Source organism: Monodon monoceros, unplaced genomic scaffold, assembly GCF_005190385.1.
Source record: "Monodon monoceros isolate NGI ecotype Baffin Bay Population unplaced genomic scaffold, NGI_Narwhal_1 Super_Scaffold_18, whole genome shotgun sequence".
Classification (NCBI taxonomy): Eukaryota; Metazoa; Chordata; class Mammalia; order Artiodactyla; family Monodontidae; genus Monodon; species Monodon monoceros.
Window position 1 is genome coordinate 23,731,371 of NW_021703774.1, and position 14,291 is coordinate 23,745,661.

A 14,291-nucleotide genomic window follows, 5' to 3' on the forward strand; every position below is an offset into this window, starting at 1 on the left:
AAATCAGTAGATGCTGACACCAAAATAACAGAGATGTCAGAATAATCTGACAAGATATTAACACAGCTATAATAAAAATGCTTCAATGAGCAATTATAAACATATTAGAAACAAATGAATAAGTAGAAGACCTGAACAAAGATACAGAAAGTCTCAGCAAAGAAATGGAAGATTAACAAAGAACAAAATGGGAATTTTATAAATTAATAAAATAAAAATATTGGTAGATAGATTCAGCAGCACAAAGGAGGGATCAGAGGGATCAGTGAACTGGAAGGTATAACAATAGAAATTAACCAATCTGAATAACAGGAAAGAAAAAACAGAATGGAAACAAAAATGAACAGAGCCTCAGGGGCTTGTGTGATGATTTACAAAAGATCTTACACTCACATCATCAGAGTCCCAGAAGGAGAAGAGAAAATAGGCAGGTCTGTAAAAGTACTTAGAAAAATAGGGTCTAAAAAAATTCCAAAATATGGCCAAGACACATAGACCTACAGATTCAAGAAGATGAACAAACACCAAACAGAATAAACCCAAAGAAATCCATGCCAAAACACACCATTAAACATCAGAATACTACAGAAAAAACTTGCAAGCAGCCAGAGAAAACTTCTTGCATAGGGGGAAAAATACTCAGAATGGCAGTGAATTTCACCTCAGAAAACATGAAACTGAAAGGAAGCAGCACAGTATTTTTCAGATGCTAAAACAAAAGAACTATCAATCCAGGCTCCTATGTCCAGCAAAATATTCTTTAGGAATAAAGGGAAAATCAGGACATTCTCAGATTAAGAAAAATGAAGAGAATTTGTTGGTAGCAGACCGACCTACCTTTTAAAAATGGCTCAAGTAAGTTCTCTGAACACAAAGCAAACAACAAAACAAGGAACTCAGTAATATCAGGAAGGAAGAAAGAGCATCATGTAAGAATATGGGTAAATAGAACATTTTTCCCCCCTTAAGCTTTCTAAATTATACTTCATGGTTTAAGGAAACATTATAACCTTGTCTGATGTGCTTCTCAAACATCTGAAGAGGAAATAATTGAAACAATTATATAATAAACAGGAAGAATAAACAATTGTCATCAACATAAAATAGACTGTTATATTTTATGTATGCCTCACAGTAACCACAAAGCAAAAACCTTCAGTAGATAACACGAAAGAGAAGGAAATCAAAGCACCACTATGGAAAATCATCAATTCACAAATGAAGTCAGTAAGAGAGGAAGAAATGAACAAAGGAACTGTAAAACAGCCAGAAAACAATAAGATGACATTAGTAAATCCATACCTACTCAATAATTATTTTAAATATAAATGGATTAAATTTTCCAATAAAGACCTCAAGTGGCTGAATGGATTAAAAAAACAATACCCAATTACATGCTGCCTATAAGACTCACTTCAGCTTTAAGGACACACATAGGCTCAAAATCAAGGGATGGAAAAAGATATTCCATACAAATGGAAACCAAAAGAGAATAAGGGTAGCTACACTTTTATCAGACAAAAGAGAGGTTAAGTCAAAAATAAGAACAAGAGACAAAAAAAAGTTTATTATATAATAATAAAGGGGTCAATTCATCAAGAGGATATAACTATTAAAAATTTTTATGACCCCAACATTGTAGTGCCTAAATATATTAAGTAAATACAACATATCTGAAGAGAGAAATAGACAACAACACAATAATAGTAAGGGACTTCAATATTATACTTTCAACAATGGATACATTATCTAGACAGAAAATTGATAAGGAAACATTGGACATAACCTATACTTCAGAGCAGATGGATCTAACAGATATATACAAAACATTCCATCCAACAGCAGCACAACATACATTCTTCTCAAACACACATGGAACATTCTTCAGGATACATCAAGTTAGGTTACAAAACAAGTCTTAACAAATTTAGAAAGAATGAAATCATACCAAGGATCTTTTCCAACCACAAAGGTATAACACTAGAAACCAATAACGGGAAAGACTGGAAAAATTCACAGAAATGTGGAAATTAACACATTAGTAACCAGCGGGTCAAAAAGAAATTAAAAGGGAAATTTCAAAAAATCTTGAAACAAACAAAAATGGAAAAAATATACCAAAACTTTTGGAATGCAGCAAAAGCAGTTCTAAGAAGGAAGTTCATGGCAATAAACACCTACGGTAAAAAAACAAAACAAAGAAAAACAACCCTCAGACACCTAACTTTACACTTCAAGCAACTAAAAAAAATAATAAGGATATTTATATCAATCCTTCTCAAACTCTTTCAAAAAATAAAAGAGGGAATACTCTCAAACTCATTTTATGAGCCCAGCATTACACTGATACCACAGCCAAAAGCAAAAATCAACAAATGGGACTACATCAAATTAAAAAGCTTCTGCACAGCAGAGGAAACCATAGACAAAATTAAAAAGCAACATATGGAAAGGGAGAAAATGTTTGCAAATCAACAAATATTTGACAAGGTGTTTGTGAAAGTTAATAAAGGGAAGTCTCACTAAAATGGAGTTGGGGGGCCAGAAGGGGGAACTCTCACACAGTAACTCTCTTCATCAATTATAGGAAGAACTGTCAATTACAGTTCCAAGAATGGAATCATCAATTACAGGCCCCAACAGGAAAGACAGTACATCACATCTCCTATAAGAAATCAACTACCCCAGGAACTAAGCCAATGAGAAACCATCTTCACCCTGAACTCTCACTTTTCTCCAAAGGACTTTCATTCAAAACGACCTTTCCTGACTTCCTCATTTTTCTCTATAAAAGGTTCCTCACTTTGTTTGTTAAACTTGCCTATGATTTTTGCCATGGCTTGCTTGTCCCAAACTGCAATTCTCTGCTATTCCCAAATAAACCCATTTTTTTCTGGTAAAAAAACTGACTTTTACTTTTAAGATCAACAAGTTGATACAGAAAATGTACAAAGAACTCATAAACTCAATGGCAAAGAAACAAACAATCCTATCAAAAAATGGGCAGAGGAGCTGAATAGACATTTTTCTAAAGAAGACATATAAATGGCCAACATGAAAAGGTGCTCAACATCACTAATTATCAAGGAAATGTAGATCAAAACCAAAATGAAACATTATCTCGCACCTGTTAAAATGGTTTTCATCCAAAAGATAAGAAATAAAAAGTGTTGGCAAAGATGTGGTAAAAAAGGGAACCCTTGTGTACTATTAGTGAGAATGTAAATTGGTGCAGCTACTATGGAAAACAGTATGGAGAGTCCTCAAAAAATTAAAAATAGAACTACCATATGATCCAGAAATTCCACTTCTGGAATTGTATATATACAATAGAATACTTTTCAGCCACAAAAATAAATCTTTCCATATGTGACAATATGGATTGGATCTTGAGGGCACTGTGCTAAGTGAAATAAATCAGACAGAGAAAGACAAATACAGTAAGATCTCACATGTGGAATCTAAAACAAAAACAACAATAACAACAAACTGAACTCACAGATATAGAGAAGACTGGTGGTTGCAAGAGACGGGGGTGCAGGGTGGGTTAAAGAAGATGGTCAAAAGGTACAAACTTCCAGTTATATAATAAATAAATACTGGGGATGTAATGTACAACGTGGTGCTATTATTACAGTTAATAATACTGTATTGTATATTTGAAAGTTGCTAAGAGAATAGATCTTACAAGTCCTCATCACGAGAAAAAAGAATTTATGACTATATGCGGTGATGGAAGTTAACTAATCTTACTAAGGTGACTATTTCACAATATATACAAATATTGAATCATTATGTTGTACACCTGAAACTAAGATAATGTTACGTGTCAATCATATCTCATTAAAAAGCCAAAAAACAAAAGAAGAAAACAAACTAAAAACCCAGGCAAAGGCAGTACAAAAAAAAAAAAAAGAAAAATACAACAAAGATGAGTATCTCTCATGTATACAGATTAAAAATTCCTGAACAAAACAGTGGAAATAGAATTAATATATAAAACTAATTATACACCATGACCAGGCATGTGCATATTCCAATGATTCAATATTTCAAAATCAACCAATTTAATCCACCATATTAACAGGTTAACTAAAGAAAAAAAAAAACCACACATGTTCATATCATTCAGTGCAGAAAAAATATTTGACAAAATTCAAACCCATTCATGATAAAACCCTTAGAAACACAGAAATAGAGGAGAGCTTCTAAATTGATGAGAGTATCTATAAAAGGCCTACAGTTAATATTACAATTAAAGGTGAAAGACTTAATACTTTCCCTCTAAGATAGGAAAGAAAACCAGGATGTCTGTTCTCAACACTCTTCTTCAACAAAGTACTGCAAGTTCTAGCCAGTGAAATAAGGGGAAAAAAACCCAAAACATCCAGATCAGAAAGGGCAAAAGAAAATTGTTCCTATTTGCAGATGCATGATGGTCAGCACAGAAACTCCCAAGGAATCTTAAAAACAAACAAACAAAACGAAAAACCAAAAATCCCTCCTAGAACATATAAGTGCGATAGACTTATGTAAATAGGTTTTTCCGAATCCATATCACTTCTTTGAAGTGATATGGATCACTAAACATCCTAGTTGTGTCTTGTGTCTCACTGCTTTTTTAGTGCCAAAAAACTCAAATACATTCAGTGCCACTGATAATGTTTTAGTGTTGATATCAAAGCAAAGTAAATGATTCTACTTATCATATTCCTAATCTAACTTAGTTTTAAAAAGATAAAGCTACAGAAATTTGATAAAGAGATGTTTATTAGGAGGACAGCCACTTAAAAAAATAGAACAGCATAAATTATGCTCAAATTTAAAATCTCCACGTGCCTTAATATTGCATTTTAAATAATACTTTTCGTAAAAGACACTGGGTTAGATCCTTCTTTTCTTCACTCATTTTGGCCTAAAACTACCTTTCTAGAGAGGTCTGACTATTCTAGCTAAAATAGTACCTTCTCTCTCTCTCTCCCCTTACTCTTACTGAGATCATGTGATGCCTCTAAACCCTGCAGAAGGCTCCCATTTCACCCACAGAACAAACCAAAGACCTAACAGTCAGTAAGACTCCACTGATCAGGCAATGAGCCCTCTCCACCTGTTTATTTCTCTACCCTCATGTCCATCCACCATTCCACCTGCTTGCTCATTCTGCTCTAGCCTTGCTGTCCTTTTATGTTTTATTTGAACTCATGAGGCACATTTTGACAGTAGGGCCTTTGCACTGGCTGATCCGTCTGCTTGTAACATGTGTTTCCCATTTAACTGCATGGCTAGGCCCCTTAACTCCTTCAGTATTTTTCTCACATGGATCACACTATTTAAAATTATAAAACACCTCATCTTACACTTTTGACCCATTCTCCTTAATCTTTTCTATTTTTAAGCACTTATCACCTTCTAACATACTGTATCATTTACAAAGTTACATAGTTATTGTTTAATGTCTGTTGTTTGCCCTCCACCCCAGCAAGGACAAAGATTTTTATCATTTTGTTTAGTACTGCATCCCAAGAGCATAAAACAACACCTAGTAGCTACTCAATAAATATTTGTTGAATGAATGGAATAAACGAATGAATGGATATAATAGGCATATCAACAATTCAAAATTAATTTTAATTAACCTACACTGAAAAATGAACTACTCATATAAATGTTTCGCCAGACAAATATCCCAAATGAATAGGTCCTCCAAAAAGTCATCTTTTTTCACTTAATTCTGGGTAAGGTGCTCCTCCTGTGTACTCTCTATGTACCTATGTCTATTTTTCTTCTGGCCTTTTCACATGTACTGCAAAAAACTATTTGTTTATCTTTTTCCAAGACCAGAACATGAGCTCCTTGAAAGCAGAACCATTTTATTTGCTTTTCCCTCACTGGCACATAGCTCACATCATGTAACACATAACAGGTACTCAATAAATGTTTTGTGCGTGAATAAAACATTTAAAAATATCTACGAAACAGAATTAATAATGAATCACAGAAATTTACCTCTTAGTTGTTTCCTTAGTTTTTCAATTTCTTCTTTTAAGTTTTTGATTTCTAAATCTTTACTTGCTGTTAGGGGACCATCAGCAGTTGAATACTGCAGAGCCTGGACAGTCTGTGTTGACTCTTTAAAAAAAAAAGAATAAAAGAAAGAATGAAAAATATGCTCATACTCTAAATTTTAAAAACTAAGAGCAATATATTTCTTTCTAGAGAAATCCTTATTTAATTGTACTGATCGAAGCATATACCTACTGACAAAAGCATGTAAACACATTAAAATTAAACCACAAAACTCCATTGCCTGTTGTTAAAATTATATGTAGGAAACAGTCTACCTTCTAATATGTGAGGTTTTCAGTTTTAAATACTGTTGGTACATTATGCCAGTGAATCAACTATTCAGCCCCCTTTCATCCTAGCATAAAATGTCATCACGTGATAACCCAACAACGTATGTCAGATGATGTATGAAAAACTGAGTCTGGTGTATGAAGAGAGGTTTAGAGATGTTAATATAGAATATGTATAAGTGCTGGCCTTCCAAATTTTATATATGAACACTGAGGCCCACCTATTGATGACTTGGCTCATCTACTTAGTTAATTAAAATAGGGATTATTCATTTAACTTGTGGTTCTAATTAGAAGATGCAAGGTACTAAAGAAACATTAAATCTAGTGAAGCTCATTCCCAGATACCATTAAAAGATGTGGAAAAAAAAGAAATGGTCCTAAAACAGTTACTCTGCTAGCTTATAGAGGGACCCCAAATAGTAAATCTCTACCTCACCATAATTTTTTGTTAGTACAAATCATTTACTGACCGCTTTAGATTACTAATATTATTTATATATTGCTTTACATAACTTATATTACTTATATATTTATATTATTTATATATATATTTAAAACTCCAAGGGACTGTGACCTTCAGAGGATGGAGATTTTCTCATTTATCTTCATCATCATTATGATGTTCATATGCATGGTGGTCAATAAATATTTGTTAATTTGAATTAAAGATGTAAGATATACCATATTGTGCATTCAATCATGATCTTCTACATCCAGTAAGTATTTCTTACACATTTTCTTTTGGTTCAAAACATGTTGAAAACTGGTACTTTCTGTATTTATTATTTTTAAAAGAATATCCTTCTTTTTTTTAAAGACATCTAAGTTGGGAGCAGAAAATGGGGAGAATAAAAACATCCACTGGACATTAGTAGTTTTTTTCCTTCTACACCCCACACACTGCAGGGTATGGAGGTGGGATAGGTTTCCTTCCTCCTCTTTGTCACCTCTGTCCTCCCTATAAATCTCAGGTCTGCTAAAATGCCCATTACCTGGGTTTTTTTTTTTAACTTTTTATTTTATATTGGAGTATAGTTCATTAACAACATTGTGTTAGTTTCAGGCGTACAACAAAGTGATTCCGTTATACGTATACATGTATCTATTCTTTTTCAAATTCTTTTCCCACTTAGATTTCTACAGAATATGAGGCAGAGCTCCCCGTGTAATACAGTTGGGAACTGATATGTACCCACTGCTATATTTAAAATGGATAACCAACAAGAACCTACCATATAACCCATTACCTGTTTATTACAGTTATCCACTGCCCTTCCTTCCATTACAACTCTTTTTATTATTATTTTTAGTGACTTTAACAACAAAAGAGACGATCTATCCAACTGGCTTCACGGGCACACAAACCCCTTATGCAGACACTGTTGAGGCTGTTTACCCAGCAGCTACCCCTCTCTCCCTGCCTGTGCACCAAATTCAGGTATCAGGCTACAGTGTGCTTAGGCAAGGTAGGCTCAGCCAAAAGGAAGATGGCTTCCATCAGTCATGCCAATCTCATTCTACATTGCCAGGACTGGTTAAGAACTGGGCACGTGAACTAGTTAGAACGAATGGTACCTTGAGAGGTCCCATTAAGTGAGACATGTATGAAAGGAAATGAACCTTTTTTTTTTTTTTTTTTTTGGTCTTTGGATGTGTGAAGTCATGAAGTCTGGAACTTTGACAGTAATGTGGAATCATGAGGGAAAAGCCAAGAAAATCACAGAGAAGCTAACCCTGATAAGAGCACGGAAACTGTGTACTTCTGATTTCTTAAGTGAGATAAGAAATCTGTATTATTTAAGAATTCTATTACTTGCCGCCTAAAACAACCTAGCTGGTAGACGTCTCTCCAGCACAACCACCAAATCTATTGGTCATGCCCTAGACCTGTGGCTCTGACCTTACTTAGAAATGTGCATGGGGGTGGGGGTGGGGAGGTGGGGAATGGAGGTTGGGGTGGGCTCCTAGGAGACTGCTACAGACTTTTACTGTCTGGGGACCAATGTGAAACAGTCTCTCACATCAAAGAATTACCCTGCCCCAAATGCTTGTAGTTCACCTACTGAGAAATGCTACTGTAGATGCTGTCATTATTAATAACTATATAGCCTCCAACATCCTGATTTCAAGTAAACACTCTCTATCTCTTATATTTACAGTTTAACTTACTCTAGGGACCCCTTCAGTAATTTTTCATTCCCACCAAGAGTGCCAATCCACTGTTCCTAACACTATTTCCTTTTCTCGTTTCTTCCTTATTTATCCAGGTTAGATTCCTTGGTCCATCACTACTACTGCTTTGCATACACACCTTGGATTTCTTTGCTCTTCTCTCCTCCACTGTACTTAGCCTAGAAGGCCCCAGTCTTCCCTAAATCCTACTCTCCTTCTACTCCGTGCTTTCACCTTAATAGCTGAAAGTGACGGAAGAAAGCCCAACCATTCAAAATTCATGTCTAAATAGTTTGGCGATGCCTGATGCCAACTAAAAATTGGCACTTGCCATCTGCCTCTAGCAGCCGCTGACCTTCAACACCCCCTGAAAGGAGATCAGGGTGGAGATCAAGAATGAGGCACTCGGTGCTCTGGGAAACACGGGCAGAGCAGGTCTTCAGATAATTTTCAGGACAGATATTTTCAGGACAAAATTTTACGAGCCCAATTCTTGCATCTTCTCACATCTAGAAAAGCACTAAAATCATTAACCATGACATCTGCTCCTTGTGACTAGCAGCAACCTTCTGCCAAAATGTGTGCTTCACTGCATGTACCCCTCTTCACTAAAATCGTATATAATACCTTCCCCCCTACCTCTTCGGAGCAGTTTCTCAGAGCTACCTGAAATGCTGTCTCCCAAGCTATAGTCCTCATTTTACCCCAAATAAAACTTGACTCACAATTCACACATGGTGCATTTTTTTCAATCAACACTGGCAATCCTAAAATATTTCCCTAGTCCATTCACTCCTCTCTCTTCTCTAAACTTACCATTTCACATCTTCTCTTTTTCTTGTCAAAAATCTAATAGGAAAAAAACCAAAAAAATCCCCAAAAGCTAACACATTCTCTACCTTCCTTATTCTCAGCTGATGACCCTGCTTTGTATTTGATTTATCATCTGTTTCCTCAAAGTGGAATGTGAGCATTGAGAGGGCAGGTATTTTTTTCTTTTTCTGTTCATTATTATATCCCCAGTCATGTGCAGGACAATTCCTGCCTAACTGGTGCTCAACAAGTAGCTAACAAATAGATGAATCAGCTTAAATGTTAACCTATGCCACTGTATGAAATGAAACAGGTGTTAGTACCGAAAGGCAACGATCTAATATTTTCTGGGTTTGTTTTGGGCAAATGACACCAACTGTATGTAATGACACTCTCTAAGAACAGATTAAAGAATTTAAAACATCAAAAAAACCTGGGACATAGGAACTTCTCATTCAGAATAGGATGGAGTAGGAAGTAACAGGTCATTGCTCTATCACTCCTGTGGCAAAAAGTAAAAATACACTTCATAATTTGAAAAAAACTTATTTTTACAAACATCATGTATCTGGGAAAGCAAAGAGAACTAAGTAAAATAAACCAGAGAGGGATGAGCCATTCTAAGGTGAAAAGGCCATGACAGCTGCCTCTTACCTCACCTCAGAATCTTATCCAATTCTGTGAGCACATGAATTGAGGGATAGTATGCTGGAAAATAAATGACAAATTCTGGAGAATGGGTGGGCTGGTGCAACAATTTGGAAACTTCAGGATCCCTAAATATGCGGTGGTATTTTCCTCATGGTATATTTGCTGTATCTGGAGACTGTATGGGAAGTTAAGGAGCTTCTAAAAGTCAGACCAAAGTCTCCTACAGTATTGAAGTATTTCAGAGACAAAGTCTTGCTTGAGGAAAAGAGCCTATTTCAAACACATGGCCCATCTAGACATTTGCCAAATTTGAAAGTGGCATGGGGTAAGAGTCTGAAGGTCAGAATAAATCTCTCACAGTTGATAGAGCAAGTCCAAACCAGGTTCCAGCTAGTTTTCCTTCATGACATTTGAAACCAGAAGTAGGTTGAATCTAATCAAAACTGCAACCCAGCCTTGTCCTAGTTCAATTCCTGATTGGACCAAAAAAAAAGGGAAAACCCTCTCTGGAGTGAAAATAACATAATAACGTCATTCTCTATGTTATTTTTATTCATGATATTTGTCATACAATAAAAATTGAGACATTTGGAAAAGCAGGAAGGTGTGATCACTAATCAGAAGAAAAAACAGAAAGAGAGACACACGCAGATGGTTCAGGTGTTAAAATTAGCCGACAAGACTTTAAAATAAATATTATCAATATGTTAAAGAAAACATAGGGGAAAAAAGACAAAAGAGTGGGAAATTTCAATGCAGAACGGAAAACTATAAGAATGAATCAAATGATTATTCCTGAACTAAAAGAGACAGTATTTGAAATTAAGACTCATTGAATGGGCTTAACATCAGAACAGATACAGCAGACGACAAGACAAGTGAACCTGAAAGCAAGTGAGTAGAGAATATCCAAGTTAAGCACAAAAAAACCTAAGAATGGAAGAAACAGGACTGAACATAAAATGAATGTGGCACACAGTCTAAGATATATGTAATTGGAGTCCCAGAAGAAGAAGAGATAGTGAATGGGGCAAAAGAAATATCTACAGAGATTATGCTTAGAACTTTCCAAAATTGATGAAAGATATCAATCAAGATTTCAGAAGCTCAGTGAATCCCCAACAGGATTTTACATTAATACAAAAAAAGCTACACCCAGGTAGATCATAGCCAAACTGTCTGAAAGTGAAGTTAAGGAGAAATACTTAAAAGCAACCAGAGGGGAGGAAGAAAAGATACATTCAAGAGACCAAGATTAATAGCTGGCTGGCTTCTCAAATATAATGGAAGTCAGAAAACAATGAAATAATATCTATGGAGCATTGAAAGAAAAAACTGACAAGCCAGAATTCTAACCCAGCAAATATTCTTCAAAAATGAAGGCAAAATAAAGACATCTCCGGCAAACAAAAACGGAGAGATTTAGTTATAACACACACAATCATAAGAAACACTAAAGGAAGTTTTTCAGACTAAAGAAAAATGATTCTGGATGGATACATGGATCACTAGAAAGAAATAAAGAACACAAAAAGAGTAAATTTGTGGGTAAATAAAAAGATATTTTAAAAATTAATGAGTAATAAATATTTAAAGAGTAAAATAAATGTATTGAAAGGTTTACAACACAGATAGAGGTAAACTATAAAACAACAACAACATAAAGGGCTGTTATAAGGGTCTTATATTGTTTGTGAAGTGGAAAAATAAAAATTATTTAGAAGACATGTAAAGACCTAATGGGAAAAAAGGGCAAGAACCTACACAAGACTGAATATCCAAATGAACAGTAAATATTACTTATTAGAGAAATATAAATTTAAAATCAAAGCAAAACTCCACTATACAGATACCAGAATGGCTAAAATTTAAAAAGCTGACAATATCAAGTTCTAATGGGAATATACAGCAAGTGAAACTCATACATTATTAGTGAAACTATTGATGCAATCTCTTTTTTTTTTTTTTTGCGGTACGCGGGCCTCTCACTGTTGTGGCCTCTCCCACTACGGAGCACAGGCTCCGGATGCGCAGGCCCAGCGGCCATGGCTCATGGGCCCAGCCGCTCCGCAGCACGTGGGATCCTCCCGGACCGGGGCACGAACCCGCGTCCCCTCCATCGGCAGGCAGACTCCCAACCACTGTGCCGCCAGGGAAGCCCTATGCAATCACTTTTGAAAACTCTTTGGCAATATTTTCTAAAGCTGAAAATATGCTATCCTATGACCCATAAATCCTACTCCTAGGTAGATATCCAAGAGAAATAAATACATATGACCGTCAAGAGAAATATATAACAATATTCACAGAAGCTATGTTCATAATAGTCTATATCTGGAAATAACTCAAATGTTCAACAACAACAGCTTAGATGATATGGTCTCAATACCTGTGGTCCCCCACCAAATTCATATGTTGAAATTCTAACCCCAAAGCTGATGTTATTAGGAGGTGGGGTCCTGGGAGGTGTTTAAGTTACAGTTATAAGGGCGGAGCCCTCATGAATGGGATTAATGCCTTATAAAAGAGAACCCACAGGGATCCCTAGCCCTTTCCACCAGGTGAGGGCACGGCAAGAAGGCGCTGGCTATGAATCCTCACTTGACCATGCTGGCACTTTGATCTTGGACTTCCAGCCTCCAGAACTGGGAGAAATAAACTTCTGTTGTTTATAAGCCACCCAATCTGTTGTATTTTTTAAAATAAAAGTCAGAGGTTTCCCTGGTGGCGCAGTGGTTGAGAGTCCGCCTGCTGATGCAGGGGACATGGGTTCGTGCCCTGGTCCGGGAAGATCCCACATGCCGCGGAGCGGCTGGGCCCGTGAGCCATGGCCACTGAGCCTGCGCGTCCGGAGCCTGTGCTCCGCAACGGGAGAGGCCACAACAGTGAGAGGCCCACGTACCGCAAAAAAAAAAAAAAAAAAAAAAGTCAGAACAAACTCAGACACTGGATAAATTTTTTTAGTATTTATATACAATGTAACACTAAACAGCAGTAAAAAGAAAAGGAACTATTGATATTTACACTTGGAAAACCATGTTATTAAAAAAAGAGATACAAATGAGAACATACTGTATGAAACCATTTATATGAAGTTCAAAGGTAAAATTAATTAATGCTGAAAAAATTTAGGATAGTGTTTACTTCAGAGTTGTATGCTACAAACTCGGAAGGAGCATGGTGGAACCTTATCCTACGCTAGAAATGTTCTATATACTGATTGGGCTGCAAGTTACATAAAAGTACACTAATATAAACATTTACGGGGCTTACAATTTAAAGTGAGTACTTGCACACTTTATGCATATCACCATTTAAAACTCAAAACTCAGTGACATCAGTATCATGCCCCTATGGGTCATTCCTTTTTCCTCTCCCTTCCATTTACAACTAATTGGACATCCATAACTGAACAAAATTGCTTCTGCACAGCACACCAGGACACCAGAGATACATCCATATGTGTATCCAAAAGTGGGTAGACTGGACCTCAGAGGAGGCTGCAGATCCATGGTACCGGCAACAGTGACCTCTCTAGCAGAGGAGGTAGAAAGTGAAAGTGATGAGTGAAAGTGCTGGGCTGTGAAGGCTGTGAGGGCTGCAGCTGGAGGGACCCTGTTGCTTTTCAGCAATACCCGGATTTCTGAGGGGGGTTGGGGGAAGGGTGGGAAGGAAAGAAGGCAGACAAAGAGAAATGAAGGAATGCATTTCCAACTGTCTGTCCACAGATTTCTGGACTCCTCCACTAAAAAGCCCCAGGTACTAAGCATACACCTCCTACACTCTGCCAACAGCTTTTACCATGCACACACTCCAAACTTTAGTGGAGGGTCATCTCTGGTAAGAGAAACCCAAAATTTGTGCTATAGCGCCACCTCCTGGAAAACAAAAGAAAGGCTTCTGATTGCCAAGCTGCTGAACTTAGAATCAAAGTAAAGCCTTACCTAAATAAGAAAGGTGTTTGCTACTTCAAATGTGATGGCAGAGACACAGTTCATGAAACACTATGAAAAATCATGGTAACGCAGTATCCCAAAAAAATGACAATTCTCTAGGCAACCAACTCAAAGACACAGAACATTGCAACCTAACTGATAAAGAATTCAAAATAATTGTTATGAAGAAATTCAACAAGCTACAAGAAAACTCAGAAAGGCAACTCAGTGAACTCAGGAATAAAATTAATGAACAGAAAGAGCACTTTACCAAAGAGATTGTAATTATAAAAAAAGAACAAAACAAAAATTCTGAAGCTGAAGAATTCAATAAGTGATATGAATAGTGCATTAGAAAGCA

General features: G+C 36.2%; 1 protein-coding gene across 9 annotated transcripts in view; it reads right to left on the reverse strand.

Moving 5' to 3' along the window:
* The window catches only part of CDC42BPA (CDC42 binding protein kinase alpha), a 326,424-nt gene that overhangs the window by 130,024 nt on the left and 182,109 nt on the right, over positions 1 to 14,291 (reverse strand). For all 9 annotated transcript variants that reach the window (XM_029230868.1, XM_029230867.1, XM_029230860.1 and 6 more), the window contains one exon: positions 6,007 to 6,129. In XM_029230868.1, the coding sequence (XP_029086701.1) occupies positions 6,007 to 6,129 (123 nt within the window). The remainder of the gene's footprint in view (positions 1 to 6,006; positions 6,130 to 14,291) is intronic.